Below are 18,462 nucleotides of genomic sequence, written 5' to 3' on the forward strand. Positions count from 1 at the left end.
CGGACGGACGGAGTGCTTGGTTTTAATGGTGGGTGCAGGGCAGGGCGCGGGGGGCACCCGTGCCCGGTGGGGTCCCGGGGTGCAGCCCCTAAGTGCCAGGGTGGGCGCAGAGCCCTGCCCGCCCTGGCGAGGCCCCCCGGGACATGGGGGCGAGGGGGGACGCGTCCAAGTGCTGGGAGGTGGCAGCAGCGGGACCGACCCTTGCCTGCGTGTGTCCATGAGGCTGCGTGGGGGGGTCCCCCCCCTCCTGGGGGGTGCAGGAGCCCCCGCTGTCACCCAGGGGGGACCCGGCCTCGCCTGGGCTCCGCTGCGCTGCCTCCTCCTCCGGTGCCGGCTCGCGGGTGTCGGTGACCCTGGCGCTGGCCCGGCCGTCCTGGATGACGCTGACCTGGGCGGGCAGGGAGCCCCCGGCCGGGCTGTCCCCGAGGGGGCCCGTGGCACTGCCACCGCTGGGAGAGCCACCGCCATCGGCACCATGGTGGAGCTCCGCTGCCTCCCCCGGGGACCCCGCGCCGCCGTCCTCCGGCCTCTTCCGCGGCCGCCCGCGTCTCCGCTTCAGCTGGGCGGTGTCGCCAGCCGGCTCCGGGGGACGCTTGGTGGCCTTGGGGCGCTGCGAGTCCTGGGGGCCGGGACCCTCGCCGCCCCCCACGCTCCGGGGCTTGGCGGGGCTCTCGGCCGCGGGGACGCCCACGCCGGGCAGCAGCACGTTGAGGACGGGGACAGCGGCTTGCTGGCTCAGCAGCCCCGCCGGCCCGCAGGCGCCCGGGGCCAGCCCCAGGGGCAGGGACGGGGAGGCCATGCCCACCGGCAGCGGCAGGGCCACCTTGACGGTGCCCCCCAGGGGGGCGGCCGTGATCTTGGGTGCCAGGACGGGTGGGGAGGAGCGGACGGTTGCGGCACCAGGTGCCGGCGGTCGCTCCCCCGGTGCGATGCGGGGCAGGAGCAGGGGCAGGCGGGCGACCAGGGCGTTCACCTGGGGGCTGCTGGCCGCCTTGGGGGGCTCCGGGGGCTTCTTCTTGTCGGGCCGGGGCGGGCCATGGGGCTTGGGGCTGCTCTCCTTCTTGGTCTGCGGGCAGAGGGAGGTGCTGCCAGGGGGGACGTCGTGGTGGAGCTGGGCTGCTTCCCCGAGCGTGCCCCCCGTGCTGAGTGGGGGACCCGGGGGTCCCAGCTCTGGCGGGGTCTCACCTGCCCCTGGCTCCTGTCTCCGCTCTCGCAGGTGTCCAGGCCATTCTTCTTCGCCGCCGGCGGGGTCCGACCCTCGCGGTGGATCTTCTCCCCGCTCTCTGTGGGTGCACAGAAGGTGCTGAAGGGGGGACACCCCCCAGCCCCCTGCCCTCACCCAGCTGCACCCCCGGGGACCCCATCTCGCAAAGCCTCTGTGCCCCGCGGGGACCCCGACGGGGAGTGGGGCCGGGGGTCCGCGCACCCACCTGAGACCACCATGGCCATGACCAGGTCGGCGTGGGCCGAGCGGGAGCTGATGATGTGCTGCTGGATGAGGAACTGGGCCACCTCCACGATGTTGTTGAAGGAGCGTTTGAGGATCTTCTCGGCCCAGTCGCAGGTCAGGGCGCAGGCCGCCTCCATCACCTCGCTGTTGTAGGACTGCACCAGGTCCGCCAGCTCCGACTGTTGCCGGGGGGACGAGCCGTGAGCCCCCACAGCACGGGACAGGGCACCCCGGCTGCGACCAGGGCCTGATCCTGACACCTGGCAGGTCTCAGGCCTGCACGGGCGGGCAGGTCCTCAGGGGACAGAGCAGAACCTGCTCGCAGAGAAGGCATCCCTCCACCCCACCACCTTCATCAGCTCTAACGAACGAGGAGGTTCGTCACCCTGCCAAACCAGGGCCAGCGAAAGCCAAGCCGCGGGGGCAGCGGAGGACTCACGGTCTCTGTCACTTTGAGGTCCAGGCTGGGCAGGGGCGGCAGGCTGACCACCGTCTTCCTCCGGATCCCGCTGTAGCAGTACGTTGGGCAGGGTTAAGGCGTTTCACGGGTCACAGCGCGAAGGCGGGCGGCTGCGGGGCTGACGACAGGCTTGTCCTGGAGGAGTGACAGCAGCCGGCCCCATGCCGAGCCCAGCTGGCCCCGTCCCGGTGTGCCCCTGCCCGCCACGAGCTCCCCCCAGGCTGCCCCGAGCGTATGGCACGGACAGGGCAATGCCAAGCCCCTCTCAGACCACCGAGCTGAACCTTCAGGGGCCGAAAACCCAGGAACTCGACCCTCTCAGAAGCTACAAAACACCAGCTTGGGCACAGACTTATCAATGGGAGAAATCGGAGAAGCAGCAGCTGTGGCCACCGGTCCCACCAGCTCCCGGGGCTCCCCCGGCACGCGGAAGGATATTTCGACTGTCCCCGGCCTCCCAGCCGTCGGGCTTTGATGTTCGGGAAGATCTCATGGATGATCTTGCCGAAGTTGGCGGCGCTCAGCGGGCGGCAGCAGAGGTTGTCGCAGTATCGCCTGCGCGGGAGAGCCGCCGGTTAAAGCTGCCGAGCCCCTCGTGGCCCGCCGCTCCTCCCCGCTGACGGGGCTCGTTTCGGGACCCCAAGGCTGGGCAGGGCCATTCCCAGGACAGCCCAGGCACTCGCTGCCCGCCGAGCCGAGCTCCCCGCTGGGCTGCGCCGGCCCCGGCAGAGCGGCTCCTCGCACCGCACAGTCCCGGCGCTCACTTGTAGGCGTCGTAGACGTCCTGCTTGGGCAGGCAGGTGTCCGTGTGCTCCTCCAGGTGGTTCCGGATCCAGTTGCACGCGTGCATGTACTCGGCCGTGCTCAGCGAGCTCAGGTCCGGGCTGCTGCTGCTCCCGGGGGAGCCCCAGACAGACATTTAATTAGCGGAGAAGCGGCACAAGCAGGACAGGAGAAGGCAGAGCTGCAGCAACCCCTCTCCTGGCCTCTTGCAGTCTGTGTCCCCCACCACCGTCCTGCCAGCCCCTGCTTGCCCGGACGCGGCCCTGGCTCGCCCCGGCACCCACCTCTTCTCCCCCAAGCTCGGTCCCGACGGCAGCTGGAGGTAGAGGTAGAGCTTGTCGTTGTCTGAAAACTTCTGGACATCTTGCTACGGTCAAAGGGTCCGCAGGGAGGGGGAACGGACCAGAGACAAAGGTTAAGGATCCAAAACAAGGCAGAGCTGGGGCAGGCAGCGCGCTCGTTACCCTCAATGGCAGCAACCGACGGGGCACTGAAACCAGAGCAGCTCTGCCAGCAGGAAGGCAGCCCGCGCGCGAGGGAGACGGGTCAGCGAAGCCGCAGGAGCTGCCCCTCCAGGGGACTGGAAAGGGCTGTCCCATGTAGGGCTGGGGGAGTGGGTGCCACCCCCTGGGCAGGGGGAGAGGGGTTTCTCGGGGCTAATCCCCGCAGCCAGACCCTGACCCGATGGGGAATGGGATCAGGCAACACCCAGGGTTCAGCTTATCGGAGAGGGGCGAGAGCCCACGGGAGAGGTGGAGCCGCGTCGCTCAGCACGCCGCGCCGCGGAGGGACTCACCAGGATGGCGTCGACCTTGTTCTGCACGGATTTGCTGTGGGACAGAGGCAGAAGGTGTCAGCGCAGGGCAGGACGGCACCGCAGCACCCGGGGCGTTCCTCAACCCGCCCAGCTCCCTGCCACAGCTGCTGCCCGGGGCTCCCGAGGACAGCACCGTCCCCGGGCCCTTCCAGACCCCACACATGCACCCCACGGTGGGCGGCAGTGCCAAGACGGGGACACTGGAGCACCAAGAGCCGAAGGCTGCCCTCACCCAGGGGTCAGCGCAGCCCCCTCTCCCCATGCTCCGGGTTTCCCTGTGCGCCCACAGCCCCTCTCGGAGCTGGGTGCTCTACCCCAACCCCAGGGGAGGGCAGAGCGGACGCAAACCCCATCCCAGGGGGTCACAGCAGACCCGTCTGCGCTACCGTGAAGCCCTGAAGTGATTTTGCACCCAAAGCAGCAGCACGCCGCCGGCAGCACCAGCCCGAGCAGGGCGGCCTGAGGCCGTGCCGCTCCGCAGCGCCAGCACCCACACAAGAAGCTGCAAGGCACCACAACGCTTATCCCTGCGGTCCCTGGGGCTGCAAATTAATCAACCTTATTAAATTAACCCACATTCGGTAACGCTTTGGTTAACTGGAAGAGCTGCCCGGGGGAAAGCGAGCACGGCCCTTACGAGATGGTGCTCTTCAGCTTCTGCAGCAGCGTGCTCGACTCGGTCGTGCTGCCCCGGGAGCTGCTGGGGGACAAACTTCCCTTTTTGGCAGCCTGGGGGCTCAGCTCCTCGTCAGCCATGACATTTGGCTCCTGTTGGGAGGCAAAAAAACAAAAATTTACCTAAAAAAAGGGGAATAAAAACCCTTCAGAGCCGTAAAGCCCCCACTGGGCACCCGCAGGGCTCGGGGGGGAGGTAGGGCCGAGCGGGGCGGCCGTGGGGCTCGGCACAGCCCAAAACCCGCCCGCCCTCAGCCCCGTCTGTCCTGCTCCATCAGTGCAGCTGGGGAGGGCTGGGACGTCAGCGGGACACGAGCCACCGACGGACGCTGTGGCCCTACAAGGGGCAGAGACTGCGACTGGCGCCGGGTGCCCCGTTCCTGGGGGGGGGGGACAGGGGTGTTGGGGGCACCCGAGAGTGGCCCTGGCTCCGCGGGCCCAGAAGGGGACCAGAAGGGTGTGCCCCGGGCTGGGGGTGCTGAGGGGGACCATGACAGTCCCAGGGGTCCTGGCTGCAAGGACCTGGTGTGGGGACAGAACAGGGATGCTGGGGGCAGCAGGAGGGCAGGACACGGGGACACGGGGACAAGGGACACGGGACACCAGGCTGTCAGAGGTCCCCGGGACCGGGACACCAGCAGAGCAGGTCCCCGAGGGACGGAGGTGCCGGGGGCTCCGTGACAGCGCAGCCCCGCCGGTGCCGGCTGCCGGGGAGGGGACGGGGGACGGGGACAGCCGCGTCCCGGGCCGGGGAGCACCGGGCCAGGCCCGGCGGGGCTGGGCTCGCACCGGACCGCCCCCCCCCCGCCCCGCAGCGCCCCGACCCGCACCCACCTGCGGGCGGCTACAGCCGGGGCGCGGCCCGCCGCATGCCGGTCCGGTCCGGTCCGGTCCGGTCCGGTCCGGTTCGGTTCGGTCCGGTTCGGTCCCCACCACGTGCCGCTGCCCCGCGCGCAACAGGAACCGAAAGTGCTGCGCCCCACCGGGACGCACCCGCGGGCCCCGCCGGCCGCTTTTTTTTCTGATTGGCTGCGATCCCGCCGATCTGCCCGGATACTGCGCCTTCCTTTAATGCGATTGGCTGCTCTGGCTTTCCTACCCGGATACAAGCGGGGTGGGTCTCGTGAGTGGCCGCGCGCGAGCTGAAGTCTGCCTAGTAACAGGCTTCTGATTGGCGGGGCTGGAGGAGGAAGCACACGAGCTTGTGCGCGTGTAACGAGTGCGCGTGCAAGGAGTGCGCGTGCAACGGGTGCGCAATGAGCGTGCATGCGCGCAGTGAATGGGCCTGCAGCACGTGTGCACGTGCGATACATGCATGTGTGCACGAAGCGTGTGTGTGCACACGAAGCGTGTGCGTGTGCACCGTGTGCGTGTGCCGGGCACTGTGCATGCAGTGTACGTGCACGGTGTGTGCGCAATGTGCGTGCAACGCGCGTGCATGCACGCAGTGAATGGGCCTGCAGCGTGTGCAGCGCGTGTGCACGTGCGACACGTGCCCCGTGTGCGTGCACCGTGTGCATCCGCAGCGTGTGCTTGCAGCGTGTGCGTGCACAAGCGTGGGTGCGGTGCGTGAACACGTGCAGTGGGTGTTCGTGCAGTTCACACACAGTGTGTGAGTGTGCGTGGCACGTGTGTGCGTGTACGGGTGCGTGTATGGCACCAGCGGCGCGTCGGGAGAGCCCCGTCCGTTGCGGGGAGGGTCACGGCGTCCTGTCCCCGGCTCGGTCGCACGTTTGTTTTGTGGCTCCTGAAAACGGTTTAAAAACAAGATTGGAGGCGAGGCGAGCTGCTGCTGCTGCTGCTGCTGCTGCTGCTGCAGAGGACGGCGGCCTCCCGGGTTTATTGAAGCGAGCGCGGTGAGCACGGGCCCGGCGGTTTGCTGAGCGCGTGGAGCTCCCGAGGGCCTCGTGCGGGGGGTTCGGGGTGCGGAGCGGCTTCGGGAGCAGCAGGAGGCGGCTAAACCCAGATGTCGGAGGTGCAGTCGCCGCCGGGGTAGCGGATCTCGTGCGCCAGGCAGGGCCCGTCGGGCTCCTTGCCGAAATCCACCAGGAAGCCCTGGTTGACCGTCAGGCCGCCCCGCTCCGTGTCCACGTCCAGCTGCAGCATGACGGAGCCGTCCCTGCGGAGGGGCGACAGCGGGGAGGCTGGGGGGAGCCGGTGGCGTCCCCCGCGGGGGGACCTGCCCCTGCCTCCAAGGAGCTGCTGGAATTCGGTCCCCGAGCTGCGGGGCCCGCGCCACCCGCCCGACAATCGCCCTCGTTTATCAAAGGTTTCTTACTTGATGAGGTCGGGGTAGAACTGCCTGTCCCAGGCGCTGTAGAGGGACGTGGTGACGTACAGCCGCTTCCCGTCCAGGCTGAGCTGGAGCATCTGGGGCCCCCCCGGCACCCTCTTCCCCTGGGAGAGAGCGGAGGAGCAGATGCGCTGCCGGGGGGGTGCGGGACCAGGGGACACCCCCGCCTCCCCCAGACCCACAGCGCGGGGTGCCACGTGCATCCCGTGGGACGTGGGGGAGTGGCACCGCGAGGCCCCGCTGCCCGGCCGTGCCACTGCTGCCCAGGCTGGGATTTCGGGGGGACGGGGCTGCGCTCACCTGGATGAAGAACGGGTCTGGCTGGCTCTGCAGTTCCTCGTCCCCACACACCGTCACGGGTCCTCCCTTGGCGATGCTGCCACCCACAAAGACCTGCAAGAGCGCAGAGGGTGGCTGTGATGGCGAGGAGGGGCTGATCCCAGCCGTCCCCAAGAGATGGGGCAATGGCATCAGGACACGACCGGGAGCCGGCTGCCACCTCACCTGCCCCACCAGCCTGGGCTTGCGGGTGTCGGAGATGTCGTACTGGCGGACGTCTCCGTGCAGCCAGTTGCTGAAGTACAGGAACCTGTCGTCCAGCGAGATGAGGATGTCGGTGATGAAGCCTTGGGGAGGGGACAACAGAGCTGCACACGCCGGCGGCAGCACCGGCGGCACCTGGGGCAGCGGGGGGCACCTCGGCACCCGCCGCTACAGGGAGGCACTGACCTGGCATGGCCGGGAGGAGCCATCCCTCCACCTTCTTGCTGGGGACTTGGATCACCTTCTCGGCCGCCCACTCTCCTTGCTGCAGGACAGAGCACGGCCCCGGGGGGCTCAGCATGTGCGGCAGAGCCAGGATGAGGCCCGATGCTGGGGCCACCCCTTGTCCCTGGCTGCAGCTGCTTTGCCAGCTGTGGGAAGCCTCATGGCTGGCTCTGCAGGGAAGGGGGACTCTGGGACCTGCGGAGGGGCTTCGGGGGCCAGGGCTTGTCTAACGTGCCAGCAGATGAGCTGGTTTGGTAAGAGATGTTCTCTCACCTCGCCCAGCTCCTCACTGCACACAACAGACATCGACAAGAACATTGCTTGAGCTGTTGTAAATCCACAACAAAGGTGTAAATAAATCTCCTTTAAATTACATCATTTCAGCCTAAACTGCTGCCAGTTGGAACAAGTCCTCTGGTGAGCTTCCCCCAAGCCAGCCCCTGGTCTGGGCGCAGGGAGGCGGCTGCACAGCACCGGGAGGCGGGTGCCTGCGTCGGCGGGGACTGGAGGTGGGCTGGGGGGCGGCGGGGGGCGTGGGAGGCAGGGTGCAGCTTGGGCAGCCCAGGGGCAGCACCCCTTTTCCACTGACCCCGGGGGAGCACACACCTCGCTCTTGTAGAAGCGGTGGATGGCGCTGCTGATGGTGCAGCCCACGAAGCCCTCAGCGGCGGCGGGGTTGTGGAGGAAGCGGATCTCCAGGGGGGCCGAGTCCTCGCCCACGTCGATGGCCTGGACATAGGTGTGAGTGGTCCAGTCCCACACGTTGAGGCGGCGTCCGTAGCACCCTGGGAGGGAGGGTTGGAGGGGACGCTGCAGGGCACAGGGTCTCCAGGAGGGAGGGTTGGAGGGGACGCTGCAGGGCACAGGGTCTCCAGGAGGGAGGGTTGGAGGGGACGCTGCAGGGCACAGGGTCTCCAGGAGGGAGGGTTAGAGGGATGGGTCTCCAGGAGATCTGCTGTGGGTTCAGGTGAGCCCTCAGCCCCTTTAGCTCCCCGCAGGGACAACCCCAGGGTCTCCGCACCAGCACACGCCGGCTGCTTTGGACCGTGGCAGTTTCATCTCTGCCCATTAGGTGCCAGCTCTCACTAGCAACAGAAGAGGGTTGAAATTTGGCCGCCTTGCACTTCTGCACAGCATCTCTCTCCTGGAGGACTTAGACAACTGTTTTCTCACCTTTCTTCAGATCATTTGGGTCAAACCCGTATCCCAGGCACTTGGGGATTCCCCACTCAGTGCTGATCAGGACGTTATGGCGTGGCTGGTACCAGAAGTCGTAACCCATTGGGGGGATCTCGTCCCCTTTCTCCCAGTTCCCCTTGATCTCAAAGGTCTCTGCATCCAGCAGAATAAAACCACCTGGCGCAGAAACAAAACCACATCAGCAGTGAGGAAATCATCCAGATTAACCACTTACATGTTACAAAAGATGTGGTGACAGACAGACCAACCCATTGCAGACCAGGCTGCTGAACGGGCTGGGAGACCTGGGTGAAGCCTCCAGGACAGCTCTGGATGTGGGCACCGTTCCTCCTGCCCCAGCACCCTCTCCCTGGGGGGACTGGGGGGACTGGGGTACCTTTCCCATTGCCCGCCGGGTCTCCCAGGGTGCTGATCATGATTTCACCGCTGCCCAGGCAGTGGGAGGTGTGGGGGTAGCCCAGGTTGCACTTCCAGAAGACGTCCTCAGGGTTGACAACCTGCCAGGAGTTCACGGGCACTGTCACACCCTCCGCGCCGGGCTGTTCCGGGTGAGCAGGGTGTTTGCTGCTGTGCTGAATGCAGGTCCACAAGCCTGGCGTTACCCTGTGGTGCGGCTGGTCCCCTCCTGCACGGAGCTGGATGGAGAACAACCACCTTCCACAGCCTCCCTGTACTGTCACACAGACATCAGGGTCCTGCTAGGCCCTAGATGTACCCCAAAGCCTCTTCACCAGCTGCTCCCGCAGCCAGACACCACAATCCCAGACCTTTAAGCTTTAAAGTGTGTCGGCACCACCTCCAAGGTACCTTGAAAAGCCTGGGAGCTCGCGGGTCGGTTCCCACGTCCACCACGTAGATGCGGGAGGAGATGAGGCTGGGGAGGATCAGGCGGTTCCGCTTCTTGGTGGCGTCCCCGAAGCAGCTGCTGCAGACGTTCCACCCCGAGTGGTGCAGCTCGTCCCCCACGTTGGGCATGGGCAGGCGGTGGATCACCTGCAAAGCCGCAGCCCTGCTCACGTGGGGCTGTCCTCTGCCGAGTGCGGGACCACAGGCAGAGCGGGGAGCTCAGTGCACTGCAACCCCCCCCCAGGGTCTGGGTGCCTCAGGCAAGTCTCACCCTACACAGGGGGTCCTAGGGAAGGGGTGTGAAGGGGGTTTTACATAAATTTTGTAAGCACGGGAAGGCTCGGAGCCTTGGGCCTTTGGTCCTGAGCCAGCAGCTTTGTGGAGCACGAAGGACAAGCCCCGAGCTGTTTCCCAGGCCAGTTTAGTGCAGGGATAAAGCATTTGGTACCTGGCAGTAGTGCGGAGACTCGGGGTTGACATCCACAGTGGCCAGGAAGTCGGGTTTCTTTCTCCCAGTGTTCCTGTAGATGCAGGGCACGTACACAATCTCTTCCCGGGGACCTTTCAACCCAGAAACGTTGCATGAGCATCAGCAGAAATCACAGAAGAAAAACCTTGCAGGAGCCTCTGGTCAGCCTGGGTCCCCTCCCCGGGGAGCCGGGGTGTCCCCCATATCCATGGGGCAGTTGGATTCCCAAACCTCCCCGAACTCACGGACAGTGCAGGGCTCTTCCCTGCCCGCCCCGGGTTTCAGACTTGCCTTTCATCGCACCCAGAGGCGAGGCGAAGCCAGGACCACACGCCCCACACTGTTCTGCGTTGAGAACAGAAACAGAAATTAGAGACAGCGAGTTCTTTTAATGCCCTTTTTATGAAGGAACCGCTCACCGGAGCGGCTGCGCACGCTCCCACTCTACGGCAAACCAGGGATCTGACTACAGCAAGTGCAGCCTGCACAAACTGCAGGTGAATAAATGAGAGAATAGTTAGAAGGCTCTTAATCATCAGCCTACCTCAACTCTTCCTGGCACTTCTAGTAGCTTGAGAAAAGAAACCCTTTCCTAGCCACCACGTTCATCCCCATGGTTCTTTTTACATTTTCTGAGTGTCACAGTAATAAAACCACAAGACACAGCTCCAAATGGGTTTAGGAGGACCCCGGAGCAGAGCCCACGGCCAGAGGGCATCAAGCCACCAATGGCCCCAAGACTTCTCTGCTTGAGAGCAAGCTGCAGCCAACGGAGAGATCTCTTACCTGTGCTGGAGCCCAGGTTGGATCTCACCTGCTGCCAAGCAGCGGACGGAGGCGACCGTGCCCGCATCCCGCCTGCAAGGAGCAAGCCAGGAGAGAAGATGCAGCTCCGTGGGGTTTCAAATATATAGGGAGCAGGATGGGGAGAAGGAGGGGTTGGAAAAAGGATGCCAAGGGGAGGATCCACACGCTTTGGGGTGTGGGAGGCACCGGGGCACCCTTCAGCGTCTTCCAGCCCTGGAAATGCACAGGGAAGGTATTGTCAGTGCTCCCAGAACCTCCTCCCCTCCCCGAGGGGCAGGGGATGTGGCGGTGGCTGCACTGCACGGTGCACCCGCTCCTGCACACAGGAAAATCAAGGGCTTTAGCCACGAAGAGGAAGCAGGTTGCTCCTCTCCTCCGATCCCTGCTAGCAGCAGTGTCTTGAGCTTCCCCTGGGCTGACGGGGTGCCCCTGCTGAGAGCCGGGCGAGCGCTGTGCTCCCAACCACAGACAGGATTTTATGAGGTTGCAGATGTTAATCGCAAGTGAAAATGAAAAGTGAGGACTGAGTTTAATTGCAGGATGAGTGTTTACCGTGGGATGTTAATTCGCTGGCTGGGAGGAGGGCAGCAGCAACGTAGCAGTTTTCCCCGTGACACATCGGAGTTAGTCAGCATGTGCTGCTGCTTCTGGCTGCAGAGCTGGGCGTCAGCTGGCGTGTCCTGTGCGGGCTGTGCAGCGGGTGCTCGGCCTGCACAGGCACCTCTGTGCTGGCAGGTTGCTGCCTCGTCCTCTCCAGCGCTCACACAGCCGGTCACTCTGCCATCGGAGGCTCTCGGCCCATGGCACCTGCCAGCAAACAGACCGATGGCCTCGGCTCAGCCTCTGCCACACTCCCCTGCTCGGGCCCGTCTGTCTGTATTTGATGCTCAACACCACGCTACGGCGCGTGCTGCGGATCCACACTGCGGGGGTCAGCACGTCCCCCCATGTCCCACCTCGCCTCTCACCAAGGAAAGCTTCTCCAGGAGGCCCCAGGGCTGAAATGCAAAGGATGAGGCCTGTGTAAGCAGCACCCCAGCTTCACCTGGACCTCACATGCACCTTCCAGTCATCCGCCATCGAAATGGCTCTGCTGCAGCTCACCAAGATTGCTGTAAGAGTGTTACTTCCCTCAGGGAAGAGGGGTGATGCCAGCAGTGTCTGTCCTCATGGTCTAGGAGACCTGTTGGAAGCTGTGAAGGACTTGACCGGTGCTGGCACCAGGGAGAAGCTCATCTCCCAAATAACCACTAGAGGGAACAAAGCACCCAACTGCAGCCACCCCAGTTCATGCCTCCCCAGGTAAGGCACCTTCACACCACTGCAGAGCCACCACGGTCCTCAGCGTAACTCATGGATGAGGGTGAGGAAAGGGCCACGCTCCCTGGAACACAGAAATCAGCACCCAAAGACCTGGGAACAGGCCTTGGAGGGGATGAAAAAGTGTGCTCATACCGGCAGAAATACGTCCACATCCATCCGACTGACGGTGGAACGAGGAGCCTGGTCCCCTCTGCTGCGTTGCCTGTTGATCTTCACGGCCCAGCTGCAGCTCAAAGCCCGGGCTGAGTCCTCACCTCGCTGTGTGACCACCTGCAAGTCAGAGAGGGTGGTCAGTCGAGAGTGGGAGGGACAGCAGACTCTGATCAACCCCATAAACGTGGCCATCAGGTAAGGGAGTTCTTCCCTGCGGTGATGTGGATGGTGCCTGGCCCCAAAACAAGGAGGGGTTTCCAGGGTGGATCCAGCTCAGCTGCCTCCAGCCATCTGGACCACACGCTGGCACGGGGATGTCTGCTGGCCAGAGCCTCCCTCCAGCCAGCGGAGAGGAGGAGGCACCTCTAGTGAGATACGTGCTGTGTAGGGTCTGAAGGTGGGTGAGATAAGGCTCATTCCAAAGCCACCACAACAGCAGGGACATCCCCTGAGAAGGTCCTCAAACAAGGCAGCTCTGGAGGATCAGAAGGGGGTGTCACACTCAAGCAGCACCCCAGGGATACCCCTCACCTCCTGAAACTCAACACCTCGTCTAGAGTCGTTCTCTCTAACCAGCAAGAAGAGGCCCTTGAGGGGTCAGTTTCTCCCAGACCTCTTGGACACTTCATTGAAGCTATGGAACTGTCCTCCAGAAGGGATTATTTTTCTCCTGGGAGCATGAAGGGTGCACAAGAGAGCTGTAGCAATATGTTTAACCGTGGGAAGTGTGAAGGAACAAAGGGAAGACCTTTTCTTCCAAGGTAAATATGTAAAAAGCTAAAATTGACACGGATCCACATTACACACAGATTTTTGCAACCTTTGGGTTTCAGGAAGAATAACAGACATTCCTGATGGACCAGCGGGTTTGTTGTAGGGATTTCTAAAACCCTGACCTATAACAAAAATATAGAAGGTCTTCAAAGAAACAAGACACGTGAAGATGCAGCTGATGCGATGGACAATTTTATTCAGGTTAAAGCAGAACACAAGAGCAAACCAGTGTCAGGGAACAGGCACCTCTTTTCAGAATAAAGCACTTCATCTTCCTTCAGCTGTGACACAGCCCGACCCAGGCACGCGACAAGGGAGCCGAGAGGGCTCTTGTGCCAGGGGAAGACTATCCAGGAAGGACCTGGCTGGAGAACAGTAACTCGGCCGAAGCGGGCACTTCACTCTCTGCCGCGAGGCACTGTGCGTCCTGCACAGCTCCACACGCGAGCCATCGCCCTGGGCTCTGCGAGCCATGCCCAGGGATCGCTCTGCGCTGAGAACACCACTGAAAACAGGCTGTGTCCTTGCTCACCAGTCTGCTGAACCAGCCCCTCCAACAAGGCAGAGCTCCCCTAGCTCAGCTTAGCAGAAATCAAGACTCCAGCAACCAGCGGGGACCCCAAACCCAATGACCCTACGCTCCTTAACGGCTGCACTACAGAGGAGAGAGAAGAAGGGAGCCTTTCACGGGGCGCCTAGGCCACGATCTCGGAGGCGGAATCCCCGCAAGGGAAGCAGATGTCATGGGCAAGGCAAGGCCCATTGGGTTCCTTTCCAAAATCCACCAGTAAGTCCTTGTTCACGCACAGGCCTCCCTTCTCAATGTCCACGTCAATCTGCAGCACGGCAGAGCCTTCCCTGGAGGGGACAAGAGCGCAGCCATTACAGACAAGCAAACCACGGTCCTGCTCAAGAGATCCTGCCCTTCACCCTCTGTTCCCTAGCCAGGCTTTCTCCTTAACATTCTGCCTTCTGCAGGGAGAAGGGAGCAGAGGTTTCAGCAGTGGCAACCACCAGTGCACACAGTTTGCTCCTGAGTTCCCAATGGAGATCTGCGAGGCACGGTGTGACAGGCAGGCTGGAGCTTGCCTTCATGCTGGAGGTCATCGCCTGCTTTGCTAAATCAGAACAGCTCCGGTGGATACCCTGGGGATGCTGTAGCAGAGCCATGGCCTGGCTCTCAGAGATCCACACACGGATTCACTCCACCTTTCACACTCAAACACTTATGCTCTCCCAAGGAAAGCCCTGGCACTGCAGCCCCGCACAGGCAGCAGCTGCACCTTGCCCAGCCAGAGATGTTTGTGAGCCAACTGCACGTGAAACCCAACATGAGGGAGCTCTGGGGATGATGTTGGGACAATCTGTCCCCCTGCAATCACAAACAAGCCCTTGTAGCCCCCCAGGTGAGACACCTTCCCCGTTTCCAGCACACAGGCCATGCACAAGAGGCCCCTTTCCTCCCAAAGGTTTCTTACTTGACCACGGTCGGGTAGATCTGCCTGTCCCATGTGCTGTACAAGGAGTTGGTGACGTACAGCCTCCTGCCATCCCGGCTGAGCTGCATCTTAGAGGGGCCGCCGTACACTCTCTTGCACTGAGGGCACAACAGACAGCAGGGACGTTACTGGCTTCTTCCTTTCAGCAGCCAAGCACAAGCAGGGGCAGGGGAGTGGAGCAGAGCAGAGCGGCCGCCTCCCCTCCGAACACAGGCAAGCGACCAGATGCTGCTGACACACGGGCCACCGCAATGGAGACCCTCCCCAGGAACCCTGGGCAGAGAATTAGCAGAGCACAGCCAAGGCCCAAAGCAGACCAGAGGGCAAAGAGGACACAGAACTCACCTTGATCACCAAGGGATCTGGCTGGCACTTCAGCTCTTCGTCTCTACACACAGTCACGGGTCCCCCTCTGAGGATACTGCCTCCCACAAACACCTGTAACCAAGGCAGTGGGAGACATGTTGCCTCGTCATCCAACCACCACCACAGCCTGCTAAGGAACACAGAAGTGCAAGCCCTTCTCTCCTGCCTACCTGTCCCACCAGCCTGGGCTTGCAGTTTTTGGAGAGCTCATATTGGCGGATGTCTCCGTGCAGCCAGTTGCAGAGATACAGGAACTTGTCGTCCAGTGAGATGATGAGGTCGGCGATGAAGGCTAGGGCACAGAAACACAGAGCTCCAGAGCAGGCAGCATCACCAGAGCACGTGCCTCGCACCCAGCCCCAGCTTGCATCTCTCCCTGCCACTCTGTGTGCTGTGCCCCCAGCACAGGAGACCTGCCCAAGTGCCCAGGCTCCAGCTGGGCCAGCAGGGTCCTCCTGGGGCTGCGCACAGCCCCTCAGCCCTCCCGACAACCCTCCTCTCCCATTGACACAGCAAGGCTCTGAGGGGCAGCGGTGGGCTGTGCCAAGCTGCTCAACACAAGGCTCCGGGAGGAAAAAGGAGCCACCCCCTCAGGGCACACGAACCTGGCATCTTGGGCATAATCCATCCCGCCACGTCCTTGGCCGGTATCCGAATCACCTCTTCTACTGCCCAGCTGTCTCTCTGCACAGGAAACACAGGCACCATGAGCCTTCCTGCCTGCTCAGGCAACAGCGCTCCCCTGCACTCACCCCCTGGCACAGCCTGGCAAAGCTGCCTGAGGAAGGCTGCCACTGTGCCCAGCTACTCCGAGCAGGCACAATTAAGGACACCATCGTCTGATACCAACAGCCAGGCTGGGCTTCACCACTCAAATTAACCCCCAGACGTTCATCCCAGCTGCTCACAATGGGCTCCCTTTACACGCAGGGGAAGAACACGCTCATTCTCGCACACACGTCCACAGCAGGGGCTGGATACTCCCCTCTCCACACAGCTCCTGCTTCTCTCTGCTGCCCCAGATTTCTTCTGTGCATTTCCCAATCCCCCCCGTATCCCACCACGGCCAGGGCTCCCCTGGCTGCTGGCAGGACACTTGCCTCGCACTTGTAGAAGCGGTAGACGACGCCACTCAGGGCACAGCTGACGTATCCCTCGGCAGCATCGGGGTTGTGGAGGAATTTAACGGTCAGGGGCAGAGAGTCCTCCCCCAGGTCAAAGCACTGCGTGAGGGTGCGGCAGCACAAGTTCCACACGTTCAGGCGGCGCCCAAAGACCCCTGAGGAACAGGAAAGCCAAGTCAGAAGAGAGGGGGCTGCCCAGGGAGATTCATCCCTCCCCACAATGCTCCCAGACAGGGACAGCCACGAGGAGCAGAGAAACTGCAGTGATTTAGGGAGCAGTGGGGAAAGACAGGCACCAGCCTGCCTTAAGGACAGAGGCTGCACGTCCCGTAGCAGGGCCTGTGACATGGGCTGTTTGGGGGTAACGCTGCCTGTCCCCTCTCCCTGACCACACCGACACCCTCCCACGCCTGGGTATGTTCTGGCTCAGCACCTGCACTAGGATTCCCTCACCTTTCTTGAAGTCGTCAGGACAAAATCCACGTCCCGCACGCTTCGGGACTACCCCGGCAGAGCTGATCAGAACATTCTGGCGTGGGTGGTACCAGAAGTCGTATCCAGTGGGGGGGACCTCGCACCCGTTTTCCCAGTTCCCCTTCAGCTCAAAGGTCTCTCCATCCAGCACAATAAATCCACCTGCGGTACAAAAAGGGGACGCGTGACCAATCACACACTCCACTTCCAGACAGGTACCACGCTTTGTGCATCAGCCTGGCGTAAACAGCCAAGATCTTCAAAACACTTTATACCTTGAGACACGTGGCTGCAAAGACTCTACAGCTCTTTCTTGGGTAAAGAGCTGTGTTTATAGGTTCCTATACGTGCTCAGCAGAAGTTCTGGGGACCAGAAATGATCCCAGCTTAACATTCACTTTAGTGTTTTCAGTGGCCAAGTTACCTGTGTTGGCAGTGGTCAGTTCATGTCCCCGATCTCAAGCAGTCATGGATGAACAAGACATGCTAAGACATGCCAAGACATGCTAAGACATGCTAAGACATGCCAAGACATGCCAAGACATGCCAAGACATGCTAAGACATGCTAAGACATGCTAAGACATGCTAAGACATGCTAAGACAGGTAGACTGAGCGCCTGAACGTGCAGAAGGGACCAGCTTTTCCTCTAGTACGTGTGTTCATGTCCCCACTCTGAACTTCAGCCTTGTGGGTGATTACTGAGCTTACACCAGCACAGAAGGATTGGGGCTTCTGAACAAGTATCTCAAGTTTGCTGTTTGGAACTCCCAAAGTCTGCAGGTTTCAAGCTTGTCATTTTTCTAACAGGAATGATTATTGGAATGGTTACACCCAAACGTACCTTTTCCATTGCCAGCTGCATCTCCCATGTTGGCAATCAATATATCACCATTAGGCAGGCTATGAACTACGCTGAGGTGTCCCTTGTTGCACTTCCAGAAGACATCCACTGGCTCAATCATCTGAAAAAAGTTGACACACAGACACTTCAGCCTCCCACTGCTCAGCTCGTTTCACACGCCCTGGCAGCGCCTTCGGCCATCGGAGACTTCTGACAGTCTCTGATGCTTGCAGGAGCTTGCTGCCCAAGAGCCCACGCTTGCTAGGGCCTGCTCCTCCTTGCAGACGAGCACAGAAGCCTCTGAGCTCCCCTCTACATGGCCAAGAATGCAGCAACACCCAACTCCTAACAGCTTCTCTGGCTGTGGCGGGACTTCAGTCATTAGACTCTCTCTGATCGCAACAGGCTCAGAGAAAGAAACGCAATGAGGGCTGGAGCCTTCCTTGGTCTGAAGAGCAGAGAGCTCGGGCGGGAACGTGACCCAGCTCTCTAAGTGAGGGTGGGAGAGAAGATGAGGAGAGAACCCTTCTTCCCTGGGTATTACTCCAGAAGCAGCAGTTCCCAGCTGCTTCCCAGAAACTTGTCTTTGAATCCCCTCAGGCATACCTTACACAGCTTGGGCGCCCGGCACTGTGAACCCACATCCACCACGTAGATGCGGGAGGAAATCAAACAGGGCAGAATCAGCTTGTTCCTTTTCGTTGTGAGACTGTCACAGCAGGAGCAGCCCGCGCTCCAGCCCGAGTTATGCAGCTCGTCCTTGAGGTTGGGCATGGGCAGGCGGTGGATCACCTAGGCAGCCAAGGCAGAGTTAGGGTTCACTCAGGGGGCAGGGAGAAATGGGGACTTTAATGCAACCAACAATTTAGAGATGATAACATCGCTCCCTGCACCAAAGGACATCTGTGGAAAGGTTAAAGCTTAAATGCCACGGATCTGACACACAGAGCCAGGAGCTAGTCATCGGCCCAATAAAAAGACAGTCAGGACACGGGTACCTGGCCATAACATGGAGATCTGGGGTTGAGATCAACGGTGGCCAGGAAGTCAGGTTCGTCGATGCATGTTCCCCTGTAGGTACAGGTCACGTAGGCAACCTCCTCCCTAGGAGCTGGGTATACAGAAAGCTGATGTTAAAACATGCCATGAACCAGCCTGGAAGGCAAAGAAAAGCTTCAACAGACTCTCAGATAGGACTGAACTTATTTTTCTGGATGCTACGACCTTCCTACAGGCAGTTGAACTAGATGACCGTTGTAGGTCCCTTCCAGCTGGAACTATTCCGTTCTATTCTGTCCTGTTCTGTTCTTCCTTGTTCACTGAACCCTGGGTCCATTC

At 61.8% G+C, this 18,462-nt stretch overlaps 3 protein-coding genes across 4 annotated transcripts; all 3 read right to left on the reverse strand.

The window, feature by feature from the left end:
• Positions 1 to 6: 6 nt before the first annotated feature.
• On the reverse strand, positions 7 to 5,185 carry RFX5 (regulatory factor X5). Of its 2 annotated transcripts, none has more exons than XM_068414752.1 (10): positions 5,020 to 5,185; positions 4,148 to 4,278; positions 3,490 to 3,523; positions 2,978 to 3,060; positions 2,675 to 2,800; positions 2,349 to 2,465; positions 1,890 to 1,971; positions 1,431 to 1,629; positions 1,186 to 1,283; positions 7 to 1,066 (listed from the first exon to the last, which is right to left on the reverse strand). In XM_068414752.1, the coding sequence occupies exons 2-10, from the start codon at positions 4,264 to 4,266 to the stop codon at positions 89 to 91; spliced, it is 1,836 nt and encodes a 611-aa protein (XP_068270853.1). In that variant the 5' UTR covers positions 4,267 to 4,278; positions 5,020 to 5,185; the 3' UTR covers positions 7 to 88. The 2 variants fall into 2 exon arrangements, with proteins under 2 accessions (XP_068270853.1, XP_068270852.1); XM_068414751.1 differs by having other exon boundaries at positions 1,431 to 1,632.
• Positions 5,186 to 6,141: 956 nt separating this feature from the next.
• LOC137671246 (methanethiol oxidase-like) lies at positions 6,142 to 10,098 on the reverse strand. The gene is made up of 11 exons (XM_068414681.1): positions 10,053 to 10,098; positions 9,741 to 9,853; positions 9,254 to 9,439; positions 8,823 to 8,943; positions 8,420 to 8,602; positions 7,853 to 8,031; positions 7,208 to 7,286; positions 6,983 to 7,104; positions 6,779 to 6,871; positions 6,464 to 6,582; positions 6,142 to 6,304 (listed from the first exon to the last, which is right to left on the reverse strand). The coding sequence occupies exons 1-11, from the start codon at positions 10,057 to 10,059 to the stop codon at positions 6,142 to 6,144; spliced, it is 1,365 nt and encodes a 454-aa protein (XP_068270782.1). The 5' UTR covers positions 10,060 to 10,098.
• Positions 10,099 to 13,130: 3,032 nt separating this feature from the next.
• Positions 13,131 to 18,235, reverse strand: LOC137671234 (methanethiol oxidase-like). The gene is made up of 10 exons (XM_068414661.1): positions 18,123 to 18,235; positions 17,731 to 17,916; positions 17,125 to 17,245; positions 16,261 to 16,443; positions 15,784 to 15,962; positions 15,289 to 15,367; positions 14,854 to 14,975; positions 14,663 to 14,755; positions 14,297 to 14,415; positions 13,131 to 13,676 (listed from the first exon to the last, which is right to left on the reverse strand). Exons 2-10 carry the CDS (start codon positions 17,896 to 17,898, stop codon positions 13,514 to 13,516), a joined length of 1,227 nt encoding a protein of 408 aa, XP_068270762.1. The 5' UTR covers positions 17,899 to 17,916; positions 18,123 to 18,235; the 3' UTR covers positions 13,131 to 13,513.
• Between the last annotated feature and the right edge of the window lie 227 nt (positions 18,236 to 18,462).

Source organism: Nyctibius grandis, chromosome 17 (assembly GCF_013368605.1).
Source record: "Nyctibius grandis isolate bNycGra1 chromosome 17, bNycGra1.pri, whole genome shotgun sequence".
Taxonomy (NCBI): domain Eukaryota; kingdom Metazoa; phylum Chordata; class Aves; order Nyctibiiformes; family Nyctibiidae; genus Nyctibius; species Nyctibius grandis.

Bases quoted from the DNA above. Each gene is read 5' to 3' on its own strand.
- RFX5 (XM_068414751.1), bottom strand. From the start codon at position 4,266: ATGGCTGACGAGGAGCTGAGCCCCCAGGCTGCCAAAAAGGGAAGTTTG. The intron at 3,061-3,489 runs GTGAGTCCCTCC...CTTTGACCGTAG, and splicing joins ACAAGGTCGACGCCATCCTG to CAAGATGTCCAGAAGTTTTC. The intron at 1,972-2,348 runs ATATCCTTCCGC...ACCCTGCCCAAC, and splicing joins GGAGGCCGGGGACAGTCGAA to GTACTGCTACAGCGGGATCC.
- LOC137671246 (XM_068414681.1), bottom strand. The intron at 8,032-8,419 runs GTGAGAAAACAG...CCTCCCTCCCAG, and splicing joins CCCAAATGATCTGAAGAAAG to GGTGCTACGGACGCCGCCTC. The intron at 6,872-6,982 runs GTGAGGTGGCAG...GCGCTCTTGCAG, and splicing joins AGCCCAGGCTGGTGGGGCAG to GTCTTTGTGGGTGGCAGCAT.
- LOC137671234 (XM_068414661.1), bottom strand. From the start codon at position 17,898: ATGCCCAACCTCAAGGACGAGCTGCATAACTCGGGCTGGAGCGCGGGC. The intron at 15,368-15,783 runs GCAAGTGTCCTG...TTTCCTGTGCAG, and splicing joins ACCGCTTCTACAAGTGCGAG to AGAGACAGCTGGGCAGTAGA. The intron at 14,756-14,853 runs GTAGGCAGGAGA...CCTTGGTTACAG, and splicing joins AGCCCAGGCTGGTGGGACAG to GTGTTTGTGGGAGGCAGTAT.